This window comes from Carcharodon carcharias, chromosome 8 (genome assembly GCF_017639515.1).
Source record: "Carcharodon carcharias isolate sCarCar2 chromosome 8, sCarCar2.pri, whole genome shotgun sequence".
NCBI classification, from domain to species: domain Eukaryota; kingdom Metazoa; phylum Chordata; class Chondrichthyes; order Lamniformes; family Lamnidae; genus Carcharodon; species Carcharodon carcharias.
The window spans coordinates 155,861,063-155,883,294 of NC_054474.1; the positions used below are offsets into that span (position 1 = coordinate 155,861,063).

Here is a 22,232-nt window from a genome sequence, read left to right on the forward strand (position 1 = left end):
GTTTCATTGGTGGGTAAGGTTTTAGAAACAATAATCAGGGGAAAAAAATAACAGGTACTTGGAGAGTTCTGAATTAAGGAGAGCCAGCATAAAGTTATGATGTGCCTTCATTAAAATTCTGATTCAACCTCAACTGGAGAATTACATCCAATTCTGGGCACTGTACTTCACATTTTTCCTAAAGCCTTGAGAGAGGATGCAGAAAAGATTTGAGAATGGATAGACATGAGAAGCTAGGGTTTTTGTCTTAAAGAGAAAGTTGAGAGATTTGATAGGGAAATTCAAAATCATGAGGGTACAGAAGAGATTCACAAGGATATTGTCAAGAATGGTGAATTCTAGTTTGAAGAAAGCCTGAGTTTGCTTTCTAACAGTGGAGGCCAAGAGGACATTTAATTGAGTATAAAAATCTGAGGGGCCTAGATAGCAATAAGTCCATCTTATTCACTATTAGTAGAGAGATCAATATGTAGGGAGCATAGTTTTAAAGAAAAAAAAACAAAAACAGAATTACCTGGAAAAACTCAGCAGGTCTGGCAGCATTGGCGGAGAAGAAAAGAGTTGACGTTTCGAGTTCTCATGACCCTTCGACAGAACAAGTTCTATCGAAGGGTCATGAGGACTCGAAACGTCAACTCTTTTCTTCTCCGCCGATGCTGCCAGACCTGCTGAGTTTTTCCAGGTAATTCTGTTTTTGTTTTGGATTTCCAGCATCCGCAGTTTTTTTGTTTTTATCTCATAGTTTTAAAGAAATTGGTGGAAGGATTAGTGGGTAACTGAGAAATTCTTCCAGCCAGAGGGTTGTGGGGATCTGGAAATCACTGCTTGCTAAGGGTGGTAGAGGCAGAAAGCCTCACTGCATTTAAAAAACACTTGGGATATCTATTCGAGGACCATGAACTGGAAGGTGGGACTAGCTAAACTGGTCTTGTAGAATGGCCTCCTTCTGCGCTGTAAAACTTCTATTATTGTGTAATTCTATAGCTTTGGATTGCAGGACACGTCATACAGTTTCCGAGGCTCAGTACGCAGCTCACTGCATTTTCCCCTTGCTTATGGTGCATTCATTAGTGTGAACCTCATTAAAACCAGAGCAACAGAAAATCACAGGATAATATGTTCCCTAAAGGCTCCAACTTCTGCTAAGGTTAAGGTTCAACAGGTGCTGGCAGCCCTTGGGTACCTCACTCAAGTGTCTTATTCTTCATATAATGGCCTAGGACAACGAGGATCAAAAGTCAATTTGATCTCTTGATCAAGCCTGTTCCTCTGATTTGTATGATTGAACATTACATGTATGGCAATGCTTTTACCTGTTAGACCATTTTGGGGGCAGCTCTACAAATGCATTTCTAAATTAAAAAGTACAATTTTTTCAGCAGCTTAAATAAAGTTTTTTTTTTACACTTAATATATAAAATGGTGGGAAGATCTATTTCAAACTTAATGTATTTTCGCAATTCCCCATCACTCTCTGGTTGTAACAGAAATGTACTAAGTTGCCATAGAGCCTGAAGGATGGCATGATAGTCTACGAAAACAATCAGGTCAAATGGCTACTGACTGGGACAATCCTACCATTATCGTTTGAGAATTACAATAACTCAACTCTTTGGAAAGGGAAGGTAGGAGTGGAAATTACCAGCATAGGATTTTAAAAATCCATCATATAAATGTTTATGTTTGTAAAGGGTTTCAAAGCAGCAGTTAAAGGAACTTTTAGGAATTATTGTAATCTCTTTGATGAAGCATTAATAGAAATCATGCTAGGTTAACACTGGTGCTAGATAGAACCATGGCTTCTCTGGTCTCAAAAATTCCTTGTGTTATACCAATGTTGCTTATCGATGTACTTAGCCTTTTAAATCCTTAACTATATAACTTTTTACAAGGCTCTCCCACCCCCAAAAAATATTATGTTCCCTGTGCTTGAATAAATCAGATCTCTAGACGACTTCAATCTTCATTACCCCATTTTCAGCAAGCTTGTAGAAAAGGGGAACACAGTTGATAAATGTCAGGGTTGAGCTCGGTTGAGTCTGTGGGTTTTGGATTTCTTCGGTTAGTTCTATGATCTTTTTTGTAGTGTAGTCCTCAGAGGGTACAGCTGCTTTTGCTGCAGGGCCTCTGCTGGAATAGCGGGAGCTGGGTGAAATGCTTTCAAACTCGATATCATCCCCTAAGCTGATATCTTCCAGATCTGAGGGAAAGAAAATTAAAAAACATTACTGTGGCTGAGAATTTCTCAGGTTATTGAAGTGATCTGGCTCAGTCTGAACTTCAACAAACTCAACGAGGAAAATAAGCAGTTTGCAAAAACCTATTTCTCAATTTAGCAAAATCCATCATTTTGCAACTCAGCTGAAATCAAAGCGTTACAATCTGCAGACAAAAAAAAAATCACCCCCTTAACCCTCGAACCATTAACACAGGCCAAACCATGCATATCACAGAGTCAGTAAGACTGCATGGAGCCAGTGTATTTCCCCTGACAACTGAGGTAACACTCCTTTCCTTAAGGATGTCCTTTTTGCATTTTCCCCAGGCACTACACTATAAATCATTCCTAGCTAAATGCACAAATTACCTTTTCCCATGCGCTTTCAAAGTCATTCAGATCAGGAGAATATACTCAGCACCTTGCAATGCAACAAAATTTCAGTGCTTCAGGGGGACATGGTTGAGATAGGAACTCAATGCAGAAGCAGTCTGGGTATAAAATGTCATTCTACTACTAAGCGACGCAGAACTCTGATGCTCAAGTACACTACACAAATGTCATCTACCCAACACCTGTCCATGCTTTGTTGAGACATTTTAAGCCGAATAAGCTTATTACTAGTAGGGCAGCTGAACTGTCATTCTAATTACTGTTCCACATGGGAAGTGTAGAAATGTGTGGTATTTCTCAGTGCCATGCTGTGTCAAACTCCTTGCCATAATTTTGACCATAGTAAATCTTAAAACGATCGGGGCACTCACCTCAGGAAAGTGATCTATGGATCAGTATGGCAACACCAGAGGCAGAGTGAGGGATGAACAGAAGCTAATACTTCTACAAAATCTTACATGCACCAGGCAAGTCACAAATTAAGCAGATTTGCCCCTGAAAAGCCGCTAAACAACCATACCACACAAAGCTTTTCCACCCACAGTAAGTTAAGGGAAGGTCAAGAATGATTTTCAAGTTTCTCATATGGAAATCAACTCTCTTGGGTTGCAAGGATTTCCCTTTTCTCATGAGGAGGGTCCCTCAGAATTGCAACTGCAGAATGAAGATCAGTTTCTAGCTGCAAGAATCCTGTCAGGGAGCAGATGGAACTTTTTTCCTGTTAAGTGGCATCAGTACTTTACAAATAGGGCTGCATATTTGAACATGCAAATTAAGAGCAGCTACTCAGCTTCTCAAGCCTACTCCGCCATTCAATAAGATCATGGCTGATCTGAATGTAACCTCAACCACAAATTCCTGCCTACCCGTAATAACCTTTCATCCCCTTGTTAATCAAGAATCTAGCTAGCTCTGCCTTAAAAATATTCAAAGACTCTGCTTCCATCGCCTTTTGAGGAACAGAGTTCCAAAGACTCACAACCCTCAGAGAAAAAGTTTCTCCTCATCCGTCTTAAATGAGTGACCCCTTATTTTTAAACTGTGACCCCTGGTTCTAGATTCTTCCACAAGAAGAAACATTCTCTCCACATCCAACCTGTCAAGGCACCTCAGGATCTTAAAGGTATCAATTAAGTTGCCCCTTACTCTTCTAAGCTCCAGTGGATACAAGCCTAACCTGTCCAACCTTTCCTCAACCCATCCATTCCTGGTACTAGTCTAGTAAACCTTCTCTGAACTGCTTCTAATGCATTTACATCTTTCTTTAAACAAGACAACTAGTACTGTACACAATACTCCAGATAAGGTCTCGCCAGTGCCCTGTGCAATTGAAACAGAACCTCCCTACTCTTGTAATCAATTCCCCTCACAATAAATGATAACATTCCACTAGCTTCCCTAACTACCTGCTATCCTTGCATCATGCACTAGGACACCCAGATCCCTCTGAATCTGAGCTCTGCAATCTCTCACCATTTAGATAGTAAGCTTCTTTTTCATTCTTCCTGCCAAAATGAACGATTTCACATTTGCCCACATTATACTCCATTTGCCAGGTCTTTTGCCCACTCACTTTGTAGCCTCCTTACGTCCTCTTCACAATTTACTTTCCTACCTATCTTTGTATTGTTAGCAAACTTAGCAACCATTCCTTCGGTCCCTTCATCCAAGTCATTTATATAAGTTGTAAAAAGTTGACGCTCCAGTACTGATCTCTCTGGCACGCCACTCGTCACATCTGCCAACTAGAAAAAGACCCACTTATGCCTCTCTGCTGCCTGTTAGCTATCCATGCCAATATGTTACCGCCTATACCACGAGCTTTTATTTTCTGCAGTAACCTTTGATGTGGCACTTTATTAAAATGCCTTCTGGAAATCTAAGTACAATCCACCAGTTCCCCTTTATTCACAGCACATGTGACTCCTTCAAAGAACTCCAGTAAATTGGTTAAACCTGATTTCCCTTTTACAAAACCATGTTGACTCTGCCTGATTGCCTTGAATTTTTCTAAGTGCCCTGCTATAACATCTTAAATAATAGCTTCTAATACTTCTCCTATTACAGATGGTAGGCTAACTGGCCTATAGTTTCCTGCTTTCTGTCTCCCTCCCTTTTTGAATAAAGGAATTACATTTGTTATTTTCCAATCAAATGGAACCTTCCGGGAATCTAGAGAAATTTGGAAAGTTAAAATCAGTGTATCAACTATCTCACTGGCCACTTCTTTCACGACCTTAGGGTAAAGTCTATCTGGACAGGATTTGTCAGCCCGCAGTTCCAACAATTTGCTCAATACCACTTCCCTGGTGATTGTAATTTTCCCAAGTTCCTCCCCTCCCTTCCATTTCCTGATTTACAGCTATTTCCAGGATGTTACTTGTGTCCTCTATAGTGAAGACTGAAGCAAATTACTTGTTAAATCATCTCCCATCTCCCTACTTTCCATTATCAATTCCCCAGACCTACGCCCACTTTAACTCTTTTCTTATTTAAATATCTATAGAAACACTTACTATCTGTCTTTATATTACTAGCTAGCTTTCTCTCGTACTCTAATATTTCCCTCCTTTTTATTTTTTTGTCATTCTTTGCTGTTCTTTATATTCTTTCCAATCTTTGGACCTGTCACTCGTTTTTGCGTAATTATATGTGTTTCTTTTAAGTTTGATAGTGTCTTTAACTTTCTTAGTTAACCATGGATGGTGGGCCCTCCCCTTGGAATTTTTCTTTCTCATTGGAATATATATATTCTGTGTATTCTGAAATATCCCTTTAAAGGTTTGCCACTGAACTTCTATTGACCTATCCCTTAACCTCATTTGCCAGTTCACTTTAGCTGGCTCTGCTTTCATGCCCTCATGATTGCCCTTATTTACATTTAAAATACTAGTCTTGGACACTCATTTCTCCCTCAAAATTAATGTAAAATTCATATTATGATCGCTGTTACCTAGGGGTGCCTTCACTAGGAGGTTACTAATTAATCCTATCTCGTTGCTCAATACCAGATCTAGTATAGTCTGCTCTCTGGTTGGCTCCAGAACGTGTTGTTGTAAGAAACTATCCCAAAAACATTCTATGAATTCCTCATCTACGCTACCTTTGCCCATCTGATTATTCCAGTCTAAATGTAGATTAAAATCCCCCCTGATTATTGCTGTACCTTTATGTCATGTTCCCATTATCTCTTCTTTTATACTCTGTCCTATGTAGTTACAATTAGGGGGTCTATACACCACTCCCACAAGTGACTTCTTGCCTTTATCATTCTTCATCTCAACCCAAACCGCTTCTACACCCTAGTTTCCTGAACTTGGGTCATCTCTAATGTGGTAATGCCATCACTAATTAACAGAGCCACCTCTCCACCTTTTCCTAACTTCATGTCCTTCCTAAATGTCACATACCTTTCAATAGTCAGGTCCCAATCTACATCGTCCTGTAGCTATCAGATCGTACTTACTTATTTCTATTTGTGCTATTAGGTCATCTGTTTTGTTTCCAATGCTATGTGCTCAGTCATCAGGCTGCTCTTACATAACCTCTAATGGCTGGAAGAGTAGAGTTGGAAATGACTGAGGACCAAATTTCCCATATACCTTCCCTCTGCCTCCAATCTAGCTCCAGCTTAGAGGGCAAGGATTGGAAATCTGGATTTTGTGAGAGGCCAGGAATGTGTAAGGATGAGGAGAAACTCCCATCTTCAAAATACAGAATTATTACTGGAAATGCTAGACCAGCATTTATTGCCCATCCCTTGTTCAGAGAGCATTTAAGAGTCAACCACATTGCAGTGGGTCTGGAGTCACATGTAGGCCAGACCAGGTAAGGGCAGCAGGTCTCCTTCCCTATAGGACATTAGTGAAGCAGAGGGGTTTTTACAGCAATTGGCAATGGTCTTGTGGTCATCAGACTTTTAATTCCACATTTTTATTGAATTCAAATTTCACCATTTGCTGTGGTGGGATTTGAACCCAGGTCCTCAGAGAATTACCATTTCTGGCATGCTAGTCCAGTGCCACCACTCCCCCACAGAACTATGCTAGAAACATAAATGCTCACTCGCCCAAACAAAACTAATGACTGCACAGGTTGGTTCAGGAAATAAAAGCAGTGGTGCCAAACATGGTGGGGAACACTCACCATAAAATATTTCCTTTTCTGAGATTTTAAAATGAACCCTCCAGCTTTTGCTAAAACAACCATGTATGTTTACGGCTTCAGTAATGTTCCAACCATCACAAGTTGAGTGTGTTCTTTTCCCTTTTCCTTAAGATATATTGCAACACAACTTGCTACATCTTTGGTACAGTTCCAATCCCTCCATGTTCTCAAATGCGTTGCCCCTCCATATCTCTGTAATATCCTCCAGCGCTACAGCTCTTTAAAATCTCTGCATTCCTCCAATTCTGGCCTCCTGAACAGCCCCTATTTTAATTGATTTACCATTGGTGGTAGTGCCTTCAGCTCTGGAATTCATATCTAAACCTCTCCATCTCTCTCTGCCCCTTAAAGAGGCACCTTAAAACCTACCTCTTTGAGCAAGTCTTTTGTCATCTGTCCTAATACTTTAGGTGGTTTGGTGTTAAATTTTGTTTGTTAATGCTGCTCTGAAGCACTTAGGACATTTTCTTATCTTAGAGGCATTATGCAACATGAACATTTTGATGCTTTCTCCCCACCCCTTTCAGCAGCTTTGAGTGCAGGTAGGTGCATCAGCTTGCCTGAGTCAGTAGTGTTCAGGCACTGTGGTCAGAAGGTGGTACTAGTCGAGGCCAACAGTAGACCAGGAGAAGACTCTGCAACCTGGAACAGGCAACGGGTCAGCTCAAACTAAACAGCACTTCCTCAGTACTGCACTGGAGTATCAGCCTAGATCATGCACTTCAGTGCTGGTGTGTAGCTTGAACTCTCAGACCCCAGACACAATGTTATTACTAAAAAAAAAAGCCAAGCTGACAAAGGTACAACAGAAGCAAATCCTCATTCAGTACTGCCTGAGGCACGCTCTTTGGTCAAGACAGATGGAGGGCAATGGAGGAAAAACAAAAAGGAAGGACAAAAAGGCATGCAACTGCAGAGAACCTCCGTTAAACATTACAAACCTTCGTTGTTGGGCACCAGATCTTCTTCCAGTACATCCTGTCGCATTTCAGGCGTTAATGGTATCTTAGACTGTTTGAGGAAATGAACGTATCTATCGTACCACTTCTTTCTCTCACCCGCCAACTCCAACGAAAGCTCCTGCAGTTCTCCTAATTTTTTCTGAAAAGATAGTTAACAGCTCAATTTTAAAGCATTATAGATGACTAGAATTTCTTTTCTGTTTTCATTTGAAAGCAGAGTTGCTGTGGATTCAGATAGAGAATAAGTGCCGCAACGTCCCAACGAAAACGGCTCTAATAGTTTCGCCATGGCCTGAAGTGCTTAGTTCCCTTATGACTGTAATTACTCTCAGTTGAACAGTCACAACACCAACTCATTCTAGATTTTCTGTGGAGTTAAAACTCAGTGCTCTATTTTATAGCTCCCTTTAACCAATTTCTGTTATTCGGTTATGTTAACTAGCACCTATGAACTAATTGAAAAGTCACACACAGAAAACAGACCATTGCATCCAAGCTTCAATCTTTACTCTAATTTATCTGTACTACACCCAAGTTTCAACAGTCAATTTCTTAGGCCTCCTATGAACCACTGTTCTGAATGAACAATGTGGGCAGAATGCATCAGAAAAATTAACTGAAATATTACATAATGGAGCTCAGGATTGTAAAATACAAATGGACGGTGAACCATAATCCAATTGCAATGCACTCCTGGTCATTTGTGCTTGGGCCTCATTATTTAAGAGAGCTACAAGATCAATCCTCTCCTTATACGATTGCTCTCAGCCCAGTTGGTTTTAAAGTCATTTGGTGTTCCTGAAACACAATCAACAATCCATTAAATGCTCCAGGGCTCAGGTTGTGGGGTGCACAAATAACTGGTGCAATCTTAAACCAGTAGCTCTCCAAACATCAAGCACCCAAGTCTCAGCAACAAGCAGCAGCGAGTGAAGGGAAAGATAAGCTCAGAACAATTCTGCACACACCTTACCCACTGAATCTTAGAACGGGCTAAAGAATATTAAACATGCAGTTAACTGAACAAGCTGGCAAACAGATGGCATCTCAGTCAACATAGGTAGGCTTTTCTTTACTGACCATCAGGAGACCTTTAACAAGTCCACTACACCAATTAGGAATTCTATTAGCTTTCTCATGAGTCAAGTATGGATTTTATAGACACCATCTCAGTTACTGAACACAGCCGGCAGTGAGCCAAATTAATATGCCACAATTGCTGATGCAATTTGGGCAACAACCACATCTCCACTGATATTAATTCAGCACCTTCACAATACTAGGCTCAGCAACACCTTGCAATCACGTCCCCCACACCATAGCATAACAGATTTTTAAGAAGCTTGGATTATTCTCAGAAAAAGTGTGACAGAAATAAACATCTTAAAAAAAGCAGGCATTCAGGATTATAGGGACCACATTTACCCTCAACTTCTCCTTATCCTGAGCCAGCTTGCAGATGTACTCCTCTTTCACCGTGTGCCTCTGTTTGAGTATAGCTCTCTGTTTTTGGTAAAGTGCAATGTATTCACCTAAAGGCAAAAGATAAACATCAGACTCACTTATTTCATAGGAAGGAAAAGCTCAACTCTATCCACAATTGCAGTCATTTTCAGAACAGAACAGCAAAAGGGAAAGGAAAAGCTGTTCATTTGCAAGACTGTGGGAAAAGAGCAAGTGAATGGATTGTTCTTTCAAAGAGCTGGCACAGGAATGAAGGACTAAATGGCTGTAAATCAGGAAATGGAAGGGAGGGGGGGAACTCGGGAAAATTACAATCACCAGGGAAGTGGTATTGAGTGGTATTGGATCTGTGGGCTGACAAGTCCCCAGGTCCGAATGGATTTCACCCTAAGGTGTTGAAAGAAGTGGCCAGTGAAATAGCTGATACACTGGTTTTAATTTTCCAAAATTCCCTGGATTCCGGAAAGGTTCCATTAGATTGAACAATAGCAAATGTAACTTCTTTATTCAAAAAGGGAAGTAGACAGAAAGCAGGAAACTATGGGCCAGTGAGCCTGTCATAGGGAAAATGTTAGAAGCTATTATTTAAGATGTTATAGCAGGGCACTTGGAAAAATTCAAGGCAATCAGGCAGAGTCAACATGGTTTTGTAAAAGGGAAATCATGTTTAACCAATTTGAGTTCTTTGAAGGGCTCACATATGCTGTGGATAAAGGGGAACCGGTGGATGGACTGCACTTAGATTTCCAGAAGGCATTTTGATAAAGTGCCACATCAAAGGTTACTGCAGAAAATAAAAGCTCATGGTGTCGGGGGCTTCAATCAGTAAGGGGCTGAACAATCACAAGGGCAATGAAAACCAGCAAGCTGCTCTTTTGCAAGAAATAAGCTAGTTTATTGTATCATGGCAAATGCAAAAGGCGCTTAGTGATCCTCAAATGTTCCATTTAAAAAAAAATAAAGCATTTACATGCAAAACTGAGAGATAAACGTGTTGTGGACTTCACCATAATGCAATTTAGAAACTCATCAGAGCTTCCCTCAATAGCTGAGTTAGTCAATCTTGCCAGGTTTAGTAGTGTGAATGAGAGAGGTGGAGGGGGAAAGAAAAGTCAGTCTAGAATTTCCATTTCTAATTACCACAGAGTAATTCTTTTTAAAGGATCAGGCTTGGCTATGTCATTAGTCATGAAAAATGTAATCAATTACTGCTAAAGTTCTTCCAGAAAGGAGGAGATGAAGTGGACAGAGAAAGAGAAATTGGGGGCGGGGGGGGTGGGGGGTGGCGGTGGCCGTGTGAGTATGACAAAACAACTATAATTTTAACAGCAGTATCCCTCAACAGTATGGGATGGCTGCCAGAATATGTAACGTGGTGTTGTAGAACAAGGCCGAGATTTCTCTCTAATAAGATCACATACCTATTGTATCCGTTTCCCCAGATAACTGTGTACAGTAGTGCTCCAGTTGCCCCAATTTCTTTTTCAGATCAACCTTTTCCTCCAACAGGTTTGCTAATTGAGTCTATTAATAAAATGAAGTAGCATGAATATTGCAATCTAACAAGTGACTGAAAGACTGTTTGATACAGGTACAAAGTGTTTAGATATAGGGTTACATCAAAACATTACCTGTTATTTATTTCTACCGATGCTGACAGACCAGCCATACCTCAATATTAAAATCCTCATCCTTGTATTCAAATCCCTCCATGGCCTTGTCCCATCCCATCTCTGTAAACCCAGACTTTTAACCTCGAGGTCCCTGTGCTCTTCCAATTCCGGCCGCTTGCACATGGCCGATTTCCTTTGCTTGACCGCTGGCAGCTGGGCCTTCAGCTCTGATCTAAGTTTTGAAATTCCCTCTGTAAACATCTTTGACTATCTAGCTCTCCCTTCCTGCTTTAGGTCTCATGTGGACTATGAATGCCAGGCTAGACCAGTTGGCAGAATGGCCCATTTCTGTGCTGTAGACTCTATGCAAGTTGCTCTTTTAAATCTACATTTTGACCAAGTTATTCTAATACCTCTACATGGCTGTGTGTAAACTTTGTCAGATAACGCACCTGTGAAGCACCTTGGGACATTTTGCTACAGTAAAAGCACTATTTAAATACAAGTTGCTGCTACTACTGTTTTAGAGTGCCAATATTTGCACTATGTTCGCTTCATCCCTCTCCCTGGCAACAGTTTGAAACTAAGCCAGTCTGTTTGCAATCTTGGTGTCACATTCAATTCTGAGAAGAGCTTCAAACCTTATATCTATTTTCCATCTCTGTAACATCACTCAACTTTGCCCTGTCTCAGCTCATTGGCTGCTGAAACCCTTACCCATACCACCTTTACTTCTAGATTTGACTATTCCAATGCACGCTTGCTGGTCTCCCACCTTCTACCATCAACAAACCTTGAGGTCCTGCAAAATTCTGCTGCCCACGTTTTATCTTGCAGCAACTCCCATCCCCAGTCGCCCCTGTGCTCAATGACCTGCACGGGTTCCCAGTTAACATCTTGATATTAAAATTCTCATCCCTGTTTTCATATCCCTCCAGGGCCTTGCCCCTCTCTTTCTTTGCAATCTCCTCAAACCTCACAACCCTCATATCTGCACTCCTAATTCTGGCCTCTTGTGCATTCCCAACCATAATTGTTCCACCACTGGAGGTAGTGACTTCAGTTGCCTGAGCCCCAAGCTCTGGAATTCCCTCCCTACACCTCTCCGCCTCACTTTCCTCCTTCAAGACACATCTTAAAACTTCTCTATTTGACCAAGCTTTTGATCATCTGACCTAATATCCCCTTATGTGGCTCGGTGTCATACTTTGTTTTATAATGCTCATGTGAAGCACCTTGAGATGTTTCATTATGTTAAAGGCTCTGAAGTTGTTTGTATCAATTCGATACTGGTATTTGACACCAAAGGCATCCTCGGGTACCCTAGCAAATAATGTCACAGCTGGCCACTCTGGTTGTGCAGCACTAAAACAACACCTTGGAATCATATTCACATTAGGAAGCAAGCATAAAAACACACAGGACAAAAAGCTGCTCACAATTCAGGAACCACCTGAAATTCAATCTGGATTCTTTGTCTCTAACAAATAGTATACCCAGAGGTAAAAAGACACCATTACCCAAATACACACCTACTTGTACGAACATATCAGTTAGGAGCTATTCAGTCCCTTGAGCCTACTCCACCATTTGATAAGATCATGGCTGATCTGATTACGGCCTCAATTCTACTTTCTCGTCTACCCTCTATATTTAACCTTTTACTCGCTTCTCATTCAAGAATCTAACTCAGCCTTAAAAATATTTGACGACTCCGCTTCCACTGCTCTCTGGGGCAGAGGATTAAACAGACTAACATCTCAGGAAAAAAAAAATTCTCTTCAACTCAGCCTTAAATGGGCAACCACTTATTTTTAAACTATGTCCCCTAATTCGAGACTCCCCCATAAAGGAAAACATCCTCTCAGCATCCACTCTGTTGAGTCCCCTTAGGATTTTATATGCTTTAATAAGATCATCTCTCGCTCTTCCGAACTCCAATCGATATAGGCCCATGAAGTGCAACTCAGTGTCAGTGTCTGAGCTCATCTGTTGCTGATCATGTTTCACTGTTGAGATCAAAGGCTTGCCAGTTCCCAACAAGCATTTGCCACCCTCAATAATAAATTGTGTCTGGTTCATGAGGCATACCACCATCTGGGTGGAATGCAATTGCCTAATTCTAGGGATACAGAACACGAATGGAGAGTCAGCAGAGTACCCCCATATGCTTAAAGGTCTATTTCACACTAGCTTTCTTAACTTGCATTCATATAGTGCCTTTGACCACCTCAGGATGTCCCAGTGCTTATTACACATCTGAAGTATTTGATTAGCTGTATTCATTGTTGTAATGTAGGAAATGCAGCAGCTAATTTGTGTACAGCCAGGTCCCACAACAACAATGCAATCATGGCCACATTATCTGTTTTTGTGATGCTGAGAGATAAATAACGGCCAGGATGCCAGGGAGATCTTATCTATTCTTCAAGTACGTTATAACTGAAGGATACATTCATTAGTCCTGCACATAGGTGGGAGCTACATTCAAAGGATGCATTTATGAAAGACATTGATTACAATACTATAGTGCTGATTTCCCACCTTGGATTCCTTTCAAGCATGTGTAAATTCAATCCTCATGCTACAATTATAATAGGATCATAGAAGGTATGTTTTAGACAATTCCCAAAGCTAAACATGGACAAACAACCTAAGGTGGGACGGACAAGGAGGTGATCTTCCATCAGTATGAACTACCTTCATTTAGAAACTCTGTAATGTGTTTTAGGAACGGAAATCTGCTGTCCTTACCACATCTGGCCCACTTGTGACTCCAGACTTTCAGCAATGTGGCAACTGCCCTCTGAAATGGCCAAGCAAGCTGCTCAGTTCAGGGGCAATTAGGGATGGGCAACAAATGCTGGCCTGGTCAGCAACACCCACATCCCATGAAAGAATTTTTTTAAAAAAGGAGCACAAATACAAATCACTAAATACTTCAGAGTAAATACTTTGTTGGTTTGGACCAAAGGGGAAATAAAATCTACATTCACTAACCTGCAGCGTGTTCATAGTCGTTTTCAAGGCATCATACAGATTTGTTGGTACTGTTTCTGCATCATTTACTACTTCCGTAGCTCCTGAGAGGACAAAAACGTCAAGAAAAATCTTACAAAAGAAATATCACTCACATGCTTACGCCAAAAGCTAATACAACTGGCCAGTTATTTGAAAATAAATATTTCTTCAATAAAAACATTTATTTACAGAGATTTGCTGCAGGAAACATTTCGCAGAGATGAGGCTCCAATGGTAGGTAACTACAAAAAAAAACAAACCCACAATTCAATTGGCCAATAAATGTGTTCAAGAGGGGAAAGAATGCAGAGCAGGACAGTTGGGTACTTTAAATGCTGATGGTGAAGTCGAAGAACAGGGAATTGAACGTTCTGTAGAATCTTGCGGCACACAGAGGTCATTCCGCCCATTGTATCTGTGCTGGCTCTTTGAAAGAGCTCTCCAATCAGTCCCCCTCCAATACTCCTTCCTCACCAGCCTGCAAATTTTCTTTCACAAGTACTTATCCAATTCCTTTTTGAAAAATCACTATTTAATCCATTTCTACCACCCTTCTTGATAGGGCATTCCAGATGATGATAACTGATGATGAAAATTCTCATTTTCCATCAGATTTTACAATTTTGTCATTTATATTTGTAATATATTTAATAGTTATTGACGGATGTGTAATTTATTGCACTATACATTCTTGCATGCCATCATCCCCTTTACAGCAAGAGTTAACTTGCCTTCCTTTGATGTTGCATGTCATCAGTGTGATTTAAAAAAAAAATAAGGTTACCTTGTGGAGGTAAGAATTGGACCCATGTTGTACACTACACTTCCTTTTAGCAGTCAGATCTGAGAAAGACAGTGCTGATCCAAAAACATTTGCATGGCGGGGGAGGGCTCACTAGGTCACATGGGTTCAAGAACCACTCCAGGACTTGAGCGCAAAAATCAAGACTGACGCTCCAAGCCAGTACTGAGGGAGTACTGCACTGTCAGAGGCAACGTCTTTCTGATGTGACATTAACCTGAGGCCTCACCTGCAATCTCGAGTGCAAATTAAAGAACCCATGGCCATTATTTTGAAGACCAGCATGAAAGTTAGCTCATGTGTCCTGGCTAATATTTATCCCAAAATGACAAAAAACGATTAACAAATTCTTGATGGTGACAGCCTGCTGTGCACAAATTGGCTGCTGTGCTTCCTATGTTGTACTTAAAGGTACTTCATTGGGTGTAAACCCTTTGGGACATCCCAAGATTATAAGAGGGGCTACATAAATGCATATAACCAGGGCAGCAGGTGGAATTTTAATTCAGTTAATAAATCTGGAATTGAAAGCTAGTCTCAGCAATGGTAACCATGAAACTAGCATTGATTGTTGTAAAAACCCATCTGGTTCACTAATGTCCTTTAGGGAGGGAAACCTGCCATCCTTACCTGGTCTCGCCAACATGTGACTCCAGGCTCTCAGCACTGTGACCGAGTCTTACCTGCCCTCTGAAATAGCCTAAGAAGCCAATCCATTTAAAGGCAATTAGGGATGGACAATAAATACTGGCCTTGCCAGCAACGCCCACATCCCATGAAAGAATAAATAAAACATATATGTCATGTACAGTCATGTATCATAGGTTTAAACAAAAAAGTATAAACTATTCCAGGCCTTCGTGTCAGATTGTGTAGTTGATAATCCCAGCACAAAATCAAGTTCTATTTCATTTCTGTAAAATCTATGTAAAAGCTATTTCAAACAAAAATGAGTGCTAACCGTAGTTGAATAGATACTGCCGAGTTACTAACTTTATTCGGGATATCAAGAGGGTGAACCTCCAGCTACATTTGTAAGGATAATGCGTTTTTTTTTTAAACTGTAACATGAGCTTAAGTGGGAGAGACTCTTTTTTTAAACAATACTCTGTTGAGCTCAACCTGATCAACCCTAAAGGCCAAATTCTGAATTTCTGTAGCTAAAGTCTTTTAAAACTGCACCCTCTGGTAACCAGCAGCACCACTGATACAAAGTGTGCTTTAAGCAGCCGTCAAAATGACTCATGTGCTCTGCTCAGGCTGTTGTGGTAGTTGTGCTGCTTCTATTGTTGATGAAAAAGGTTTAAAACACAAACTACAAACCTTTACACAGCACATCTCAGGAGTTACTTGGAAGTTGCTGAATTCAAGTCAGGGACAGGTAAACCAGCATTAGGGGGACTGGTGGGATTGAATGGTTTTAAACTGCATTGTCACTGGAGCCCCTCATAGAATCATGCTTCCCCACCCTCCATTCTCCCCTGTGGAACTTATGAAGAGTTACTCCTCTAATTCTGGACTCTAGATTATAATTGCTCCACTGTTGGTGGCCGTGTCTTCAGTCGTCTAGGCCCTACATCTGTCCCACCTGGCTTTCCTCCTTTTAGAAGTTTCTTAAAACCTACCTCTTTGACCAAGTTTTTGGTCACCTAACATAAACAGATTTACAGAATTGTTACAGCACAAGAGGCCATTCAGCCAGTCACATCTGCGTCAGCTCTGAACGGGCAGTTCACCTAGTGTCATTACCCCACCTTCTCTCCGTAACCCTGCACATTCATTCTTTTCAGATTATATAATCCAATTCCTGCTAGAATGCCTCAATTGATCCTGCCCCCACTACACACACAGGCAGCGCATTCCAGACCTTAACCACTTGCTGCATTTCTCATGTCTCCATTGCTTCTTTTTCTAATTGCCTTAAAATTTGTGCCCCCTCATTCTTGATCCTTCCAACCATGGGAACAGTTTCCCCCTGTCTATTCTGTCCAGACCCCTCATGATTTTGAATCCCTCTATCAAATCTCCACTCAACCTTCTCTCCTCTGAGGAAAACAATCCAGCTTCTCCAGTTAAGTAGATAGATTGAAGTTCCTCATCACTGGAACCACTCTCGTGAGTCTTTCATACTCTCTTTGATGTCTTCACATCTTTACTAATGTGTGGTGCCCAGAACTGGATGTAATATACCAGTTGAGGCCGAACCAATGTTTTATACAAGTTTAAAATAACCTCCTTGCTCTTGTATGCTGTGGCCCTATTAATAAAGCCTGGATACGGCTCACTTTTATTAAATGCTCTCTCAACTTATTCTGCCACCTTCAACAACTTATGCACATATACACCCAGGTCCCTCTGCTCTTGCACCCCTTTTAGAATTGTACCTACATTCTATATTGGCTCTCTGTATTCTTCCTACCAAAATGAGTCACTTCGCACTTCTGCACTGAATTTCATCTGAATATCTCAAGTGGGTCAGTATCATATTTTGTTTCATAATGTTCCTGTGAAGTGTATTGGGACCTTTCACTTACATTAAAAGGTGCAATATAAAAGTAAGTTGCTTTTGCAGTAGCAGAATAACTGAACACATTTAGCAATAGCACTAATGCTTGTGTGCAATGTTTCCACTAAGCCACAGGTGTGCAGGATTGAGCAGCAACCTGGCAAAGAAATTTAAGGGGCCACGAACTTAAAAAATTGGCCGTGCACAAGAGTCCAGGTACAGAAATATTCTACAAGATATAAGGGAAACCTAGCACAAAATCTGTCACAATCACATGGGTGATGGTAACTGCAAATTCTTTTCAAACCACTGCAGGTTGAGTTATGCCATTACTAATGCGATAGTTGCAAAACATAAATCACGATGATTCCAGTCGTATCTCAGTAATTATATTCAAGGGAGGAGCAAGTAAACCAGCATTCAAAAAGGAACTTGAGAGATTATGCAGGTTTGAACTGAGTAGTCTACAACAGCCGCACCGATCATATTTTTAATGCAGAATCCATGGAAGTCTCACCTTCTCTACACAATGCTGCTGTTGCACTGGGTGTGGATGGCCCGATTATAAACCCAATATATTATGTTATACAGTGTTGCCACCATCTGAGTTTACCTTTTGAGTATATTAATATATAATTTCAGTACATTACTCAAATTTCACTTATTTGAGACATTCCAGAGAATAACTTCAATTGATTTTCTTTTCCATTCTGCACCCATTTCTCCTTTGTGTAATTATCAGATCATCTCCTTTGTTGGAATTTGCTGTATAAAAAGGTAACTCTGGAGTACTGACATCTCCAAAAATGTCAGTCCAATGCAGTTTCAGATTACTGAGAATGAAAATAAAACAACTTAGGTGAAAATACTCAAGAGAATACCTCTCAACTGTTCTTGCTCGTCTGTTAGAGCTGACATTTGTGGTAGTAGCACCTGCTGTTTCTGTTCCTGCTCCAAGTTTTGCGGAGTTAGCAGATCTTGGTTTAGTGTTGAATTCTGCAAATCAGCCTGAACAATGGATGGAAGAGAATTTCAGACAAAGAAAAGGTACTACATCACCAGTGATAGCCACCTGGTCGCTATGGATCAGACAATTTTGTTTCAGTTCTATACAAAACTGAAAGGATATGGAACTCACCTGATAAAAAGATTAATTACGTGCCAAAATAATAAAAGGGTGCAGACTGTGTTTTGCAATCACTGTTGAACACATCACCTTAATCCAGGTGTTTACAACCTGGGAGCACTGCAGCCCAAACTTGACTAGGGAGGGATAAAGGAGAATATATTCACTGATCAGGGTGGTGCTTCACTTCACCTTCACAGGTTACAACATCAGCAGGAGGTATCTTGTCAGCAGAGATTGCAGCCACTCCCCAATCTCAAGTTATCCTTCCTCACCCCAAAACTCCTCTTTTGAGTAGCTGGAATGTAACAGGAACGGGCTACTACATCTAAAAAGTGTGTTCCCTTTCTCATAGTTTAACCTCATTTACCAACCTTCTTCTCACTATATCCCTCAACCCCTTTTTTTTAAAAACTAGAAACACATTAAATCTTAAATCTATTTATAATTATAGCCATCTTCTTTGGTATTTTGGACAAAATCTAAAAACAATACTCATCCAAATTAGTTTAAGCATATCAGTAAAAAATAGTTTAAAGATGGATAACAAGTTTTCATCAGGTAATTTAGTGAGGCATTAACCCTCATAGCTTAGAGTTTAAGAACTCACATGGTACTGAAAAAATGGTTTGGAATGTTTTACCCATTCTGATGAAGAGTTACACACTAAACCTTTTCAGGTGCTGATCCACCTGTTGTGCTCTTCCATGTATTCCGTTTGTCTGGTAAATTCCGTCAGTAAAGACGAGTGGCAGGTCAGAAGATTGGGCAGAACATAAAAATAAAAGCAATGAATGACTGAAAAAAAATGAGGGGGAAATTAAGAGTATGAGAGAAAGCTATCTAGAAATATTAAAACAGATAGTAAGACAGGTATTTAAAAAGGAAAAGAGTAAGCAAAGTCTTCTAGAGTGTGTCTGGGGAATTAATAATGGAAAATAATGAAATGGTGTCTGAATTGAACAAATATTTTGCATCTGTCTTCACTTTAGAAGACTCAAATAACATCCCAGAAATATTTGTAAATCAAGAGGTGAAAGGGAGAGAGCAACTTAAAACAATTCCATTCAGAAGGGAAAGGGTTACTGAGAAAATTATTTGAGCTAAAGGCTGACTTGTCCCCATGATGGACTTCATCCAAAGGTCTTAAAAGAAGTGGATGCTAAGATAGTAGATGCATTGGCTTCAACTTTCAAAAATTCATTAGATTCTGCAAAGGTCAAAGCAGATTGGAAAAGTGAATGTAACTCGAGACAGTAACTCTGGAGAAAGAAAACTGGAAACTACAGGCCAGTTAGCCTAGGGGAAAGTCATAGGGAAAATGCTAGGATATATTATTAAGGAGGTTACAGCAGGGCACTTAGAAAACCTCAATGCAATCAGACAACAAATCAACAAGGTTTTGTGAAATACTAATCACATTTGACTAATTTATTAGAGTTCTTGGAGGAAGTCACAAGCGACATGGATAAAGGGGAACCTGTGGATGTGCTATTCTTAGGTTTCCAGAAGGCATTTGGCAAGGTGCCACATCAAAGGTTACTACACAAAATAAGAACTCATGGTGTAGCCAGAAGCACATTAGCATGGATAGAGGATTGGTCAGGCAACAGGTAACAGAGTAAATATAAATGGGTCATTTTCAGGTTGGCAAGCTGTAATGAGTGGAGTGCCACAGGGATCCGTAATGGGGCCTCAACCACTTACAATCTATATCAATGACTTGGATGAAGAGACCGAATGTATGGTTGCTAAATTTGCAGATAACACAAAGATCTGTAAAAAGACGTAAGGAGTGTGCGAAAATTGGCAGAGTATAATGTGGGAAAATATGAACTTGTCCACTTTTGTATGAAGAAAAGAAAAGCAGTATGCCATTTAAATTGACAGAGACTGCAGAACTCTGTGGTAAAGAGGGATTCGGGTGCCCTAGTATATGAATAAGAAGTTAGTAAGCAGGTACAGCAAATAATTATGAAGACAAATGGAATGTTGTCATTTATTGCAAACGGAATGGCATATTAAAGTAGGGAAGTTTTGCTACAGTTGTACAGGGTATTGGTGGGAGCAAATCTAGAGTACTGTGTCAGTTTTGGTCTCCTTATTTAAGAAAAGGACATAGCATTAGCAGTTCAGGGAAGGTTCACGCAGCTGATTTCTGGGATAAAGGGCTTATGCAGAAAGGTAGGACGGGTTAGGCCTGTATCTGTTGTAGTTTAGAATAATGAGAAGTGAACCAATTGAAATATAAAAGACTCTGGGGGACTTGACAGGATGCTAAGAGGATGTTTCCCCTTATGGGAGATGCTAGAACTGGGCAACATGGTTTAAAACTAAGGAGGGGTCTCACATTTAACATGGAGATGAAGAGAAAATTTTTCTCCAAAGGTCATTAATCTGTAGAATTTTCTTTCCTAGAGAGTAGTGGAGGCAGGGTCATTGAATATTTTTAAGGTTGAGTTAGATAGATTCTTAACTGACAAGGAAGTCAAAGGGTATAAGGAGTAGGCAGGAAATTAAAGGCCACAATCAGATTAGTCATGATCTTACCGAATAGCGAAGCAGGCTCGATGGACCAAGTGGCTTACTCCTGCTCTTAATTCGTATGCTCATATGTTAAAGACTGAGGGATTAGGTTGGATTGCTCCCCAACTTATTCAGTGGAACCTTTTGTACCCTCTGTGATAATATTCAGCCCTTCTAATCTTAGTTTGATCATGCATGTTTTGAGCTGGACACCAGGAGACTTAAGCAAAATCTGCCTCCTAGGGAGCTCACTCCACCTGTTCTCCCTTCCTGGTCAGGAAGTCCTTGTCCATTGCTCAAATGTTTTTCCCAAGTAGTGTGGCTGGTCTAATGACAACAGCAAGGGAGATGGAACCTACATCAAATCCAAGGTTCTGCCTGCTGATACTCAGGTTCAGCATCCTGAAGATGTTCCTGAATTGCCCTAAAGGCATTCTTACCATTTCCTCTTTAGTTTCCAGTTCTGCTGGTATTGTAACATGATTGGTCTTCTGATTTCCATGCTTGGCAATGAGATGACCTTGCAACCCATCATCTGGTGGCACAAAGTTAAATATTAATCAACTTTAACAGGAACCTGCTGAACCTAGGAATAACAAATTAGCTGAATAACAAACCCATATATGATAATCATCCCTTTTAATGAAAATATTATTCTTAAGAGTCTTAAGAGTGATAACTCTCACACCTTGTTCAAAATAATTTAAATTTTAAAAGATATAATGGAATAGCCGTTAATGCCGGAATTTCTTTTCCCTTATCTTGATGTGTTAACCTGGAGCATTTAATCAGTGACAATCTTGAGAGTTTGAGATTTTGACACAAAAACAAGTTCACACTATAAGTCTCACTACTCAGTGGAATCAAACTTGGCTTGGGTTACGACTTGGTTGGAGTCCCTGAGCCTTGGTGAATATACAACTGAGAATTTCAAAATAATCTGGATTCAAAGTGTATGAGGCAACATTTAAAAGTGGCTAGAAATGAAAGCTCAGGTTCTCACACCTTCCCCAAGCTGTGAACTGATCTTGCTCAAGTCTGCTGACAGATTGCTGATCATTGACTTCAGTCCTTTATTTTCATCATTCAACCGTTCCAGTTGCTCCTGTGGATGGACACATTTTATTATTAAAAGTAACTGTGGACACACTCACATGCACACACAGAGTCATGACCTCCTGCCCCTTACTATCTATTACAACTTCAGAAGTCTAAACTGGCAGAGATGTGCAATCTATTCAATTCTTCAAACATTACATGTTATTTATTAAATTCAGCAATGTCTAGTTTAAATTGGTGGCATCAAATCCTAAAATGGAGCTTGAAAGGCAGGGAGTGGCTGATTGGCCACTCGTTGCTGCTTTGGCATATTGTTAATTCTAGTTCACTCTTTCTTACTTTTAAACTTTGTATACCTTAAATGGTCACCCATTT

At 40.3% G+C, this 22,232-nt stretch overlaps 1 protein-coding gene across 4 annotated transcripts in view; it reads right to left on the reverse strand.

Annotated features, from left to right (window-relative positions):
- Window positions 1-1,320: 1,320 nt before the first annotated feature.
- The window catches only part of golga2 (golgin A2), a 70,531-nt gene continuing 49,619 nt past the window's right edge, over window positions 1,321-22,232 (reverse strand). For all 4 annotated transcript variants that reach the window (XM_041193821.1, XM_041193819.1, XM_041193820.1 and 1 more), the window contains 8 exons: window positions 21,804-21,903; window positions 21,239-21,333; window positions 18,028-18,154; window positions 13,818-13,900; window positions 10,626-10,728; window positions 9,166-9,272; window positions 7,720-7,879; window positions 1,321-2,200 (listed from right to left, as the gene is read on the reverse strand). In XM_041193821.1, the coding sequence (XP_041049755.1) occupies window positions 1,947-2,200; window positions 7,720-7,879; window positions 9,166-9,272; window positions 10,626-10,728; window positions 13,818-13,900; window positions 18,028-18,154; window positions 21,239-21,333; window positions 21,804-21,903 (1,029 nt within the window). In that variant the 3' untranslated portion in view covers window positions 1,321-1,946. The remainder of the gene's footprint in view (window positions 2,201-7,719; window positions 7,880-9,165; window positions 9,273-10,625; window positions 10,729-13,817; window positions 13,901-18,027; window positions 18,155-21,238; window positions 21,334-21,803; window positions 21,904-22,232) is intronic.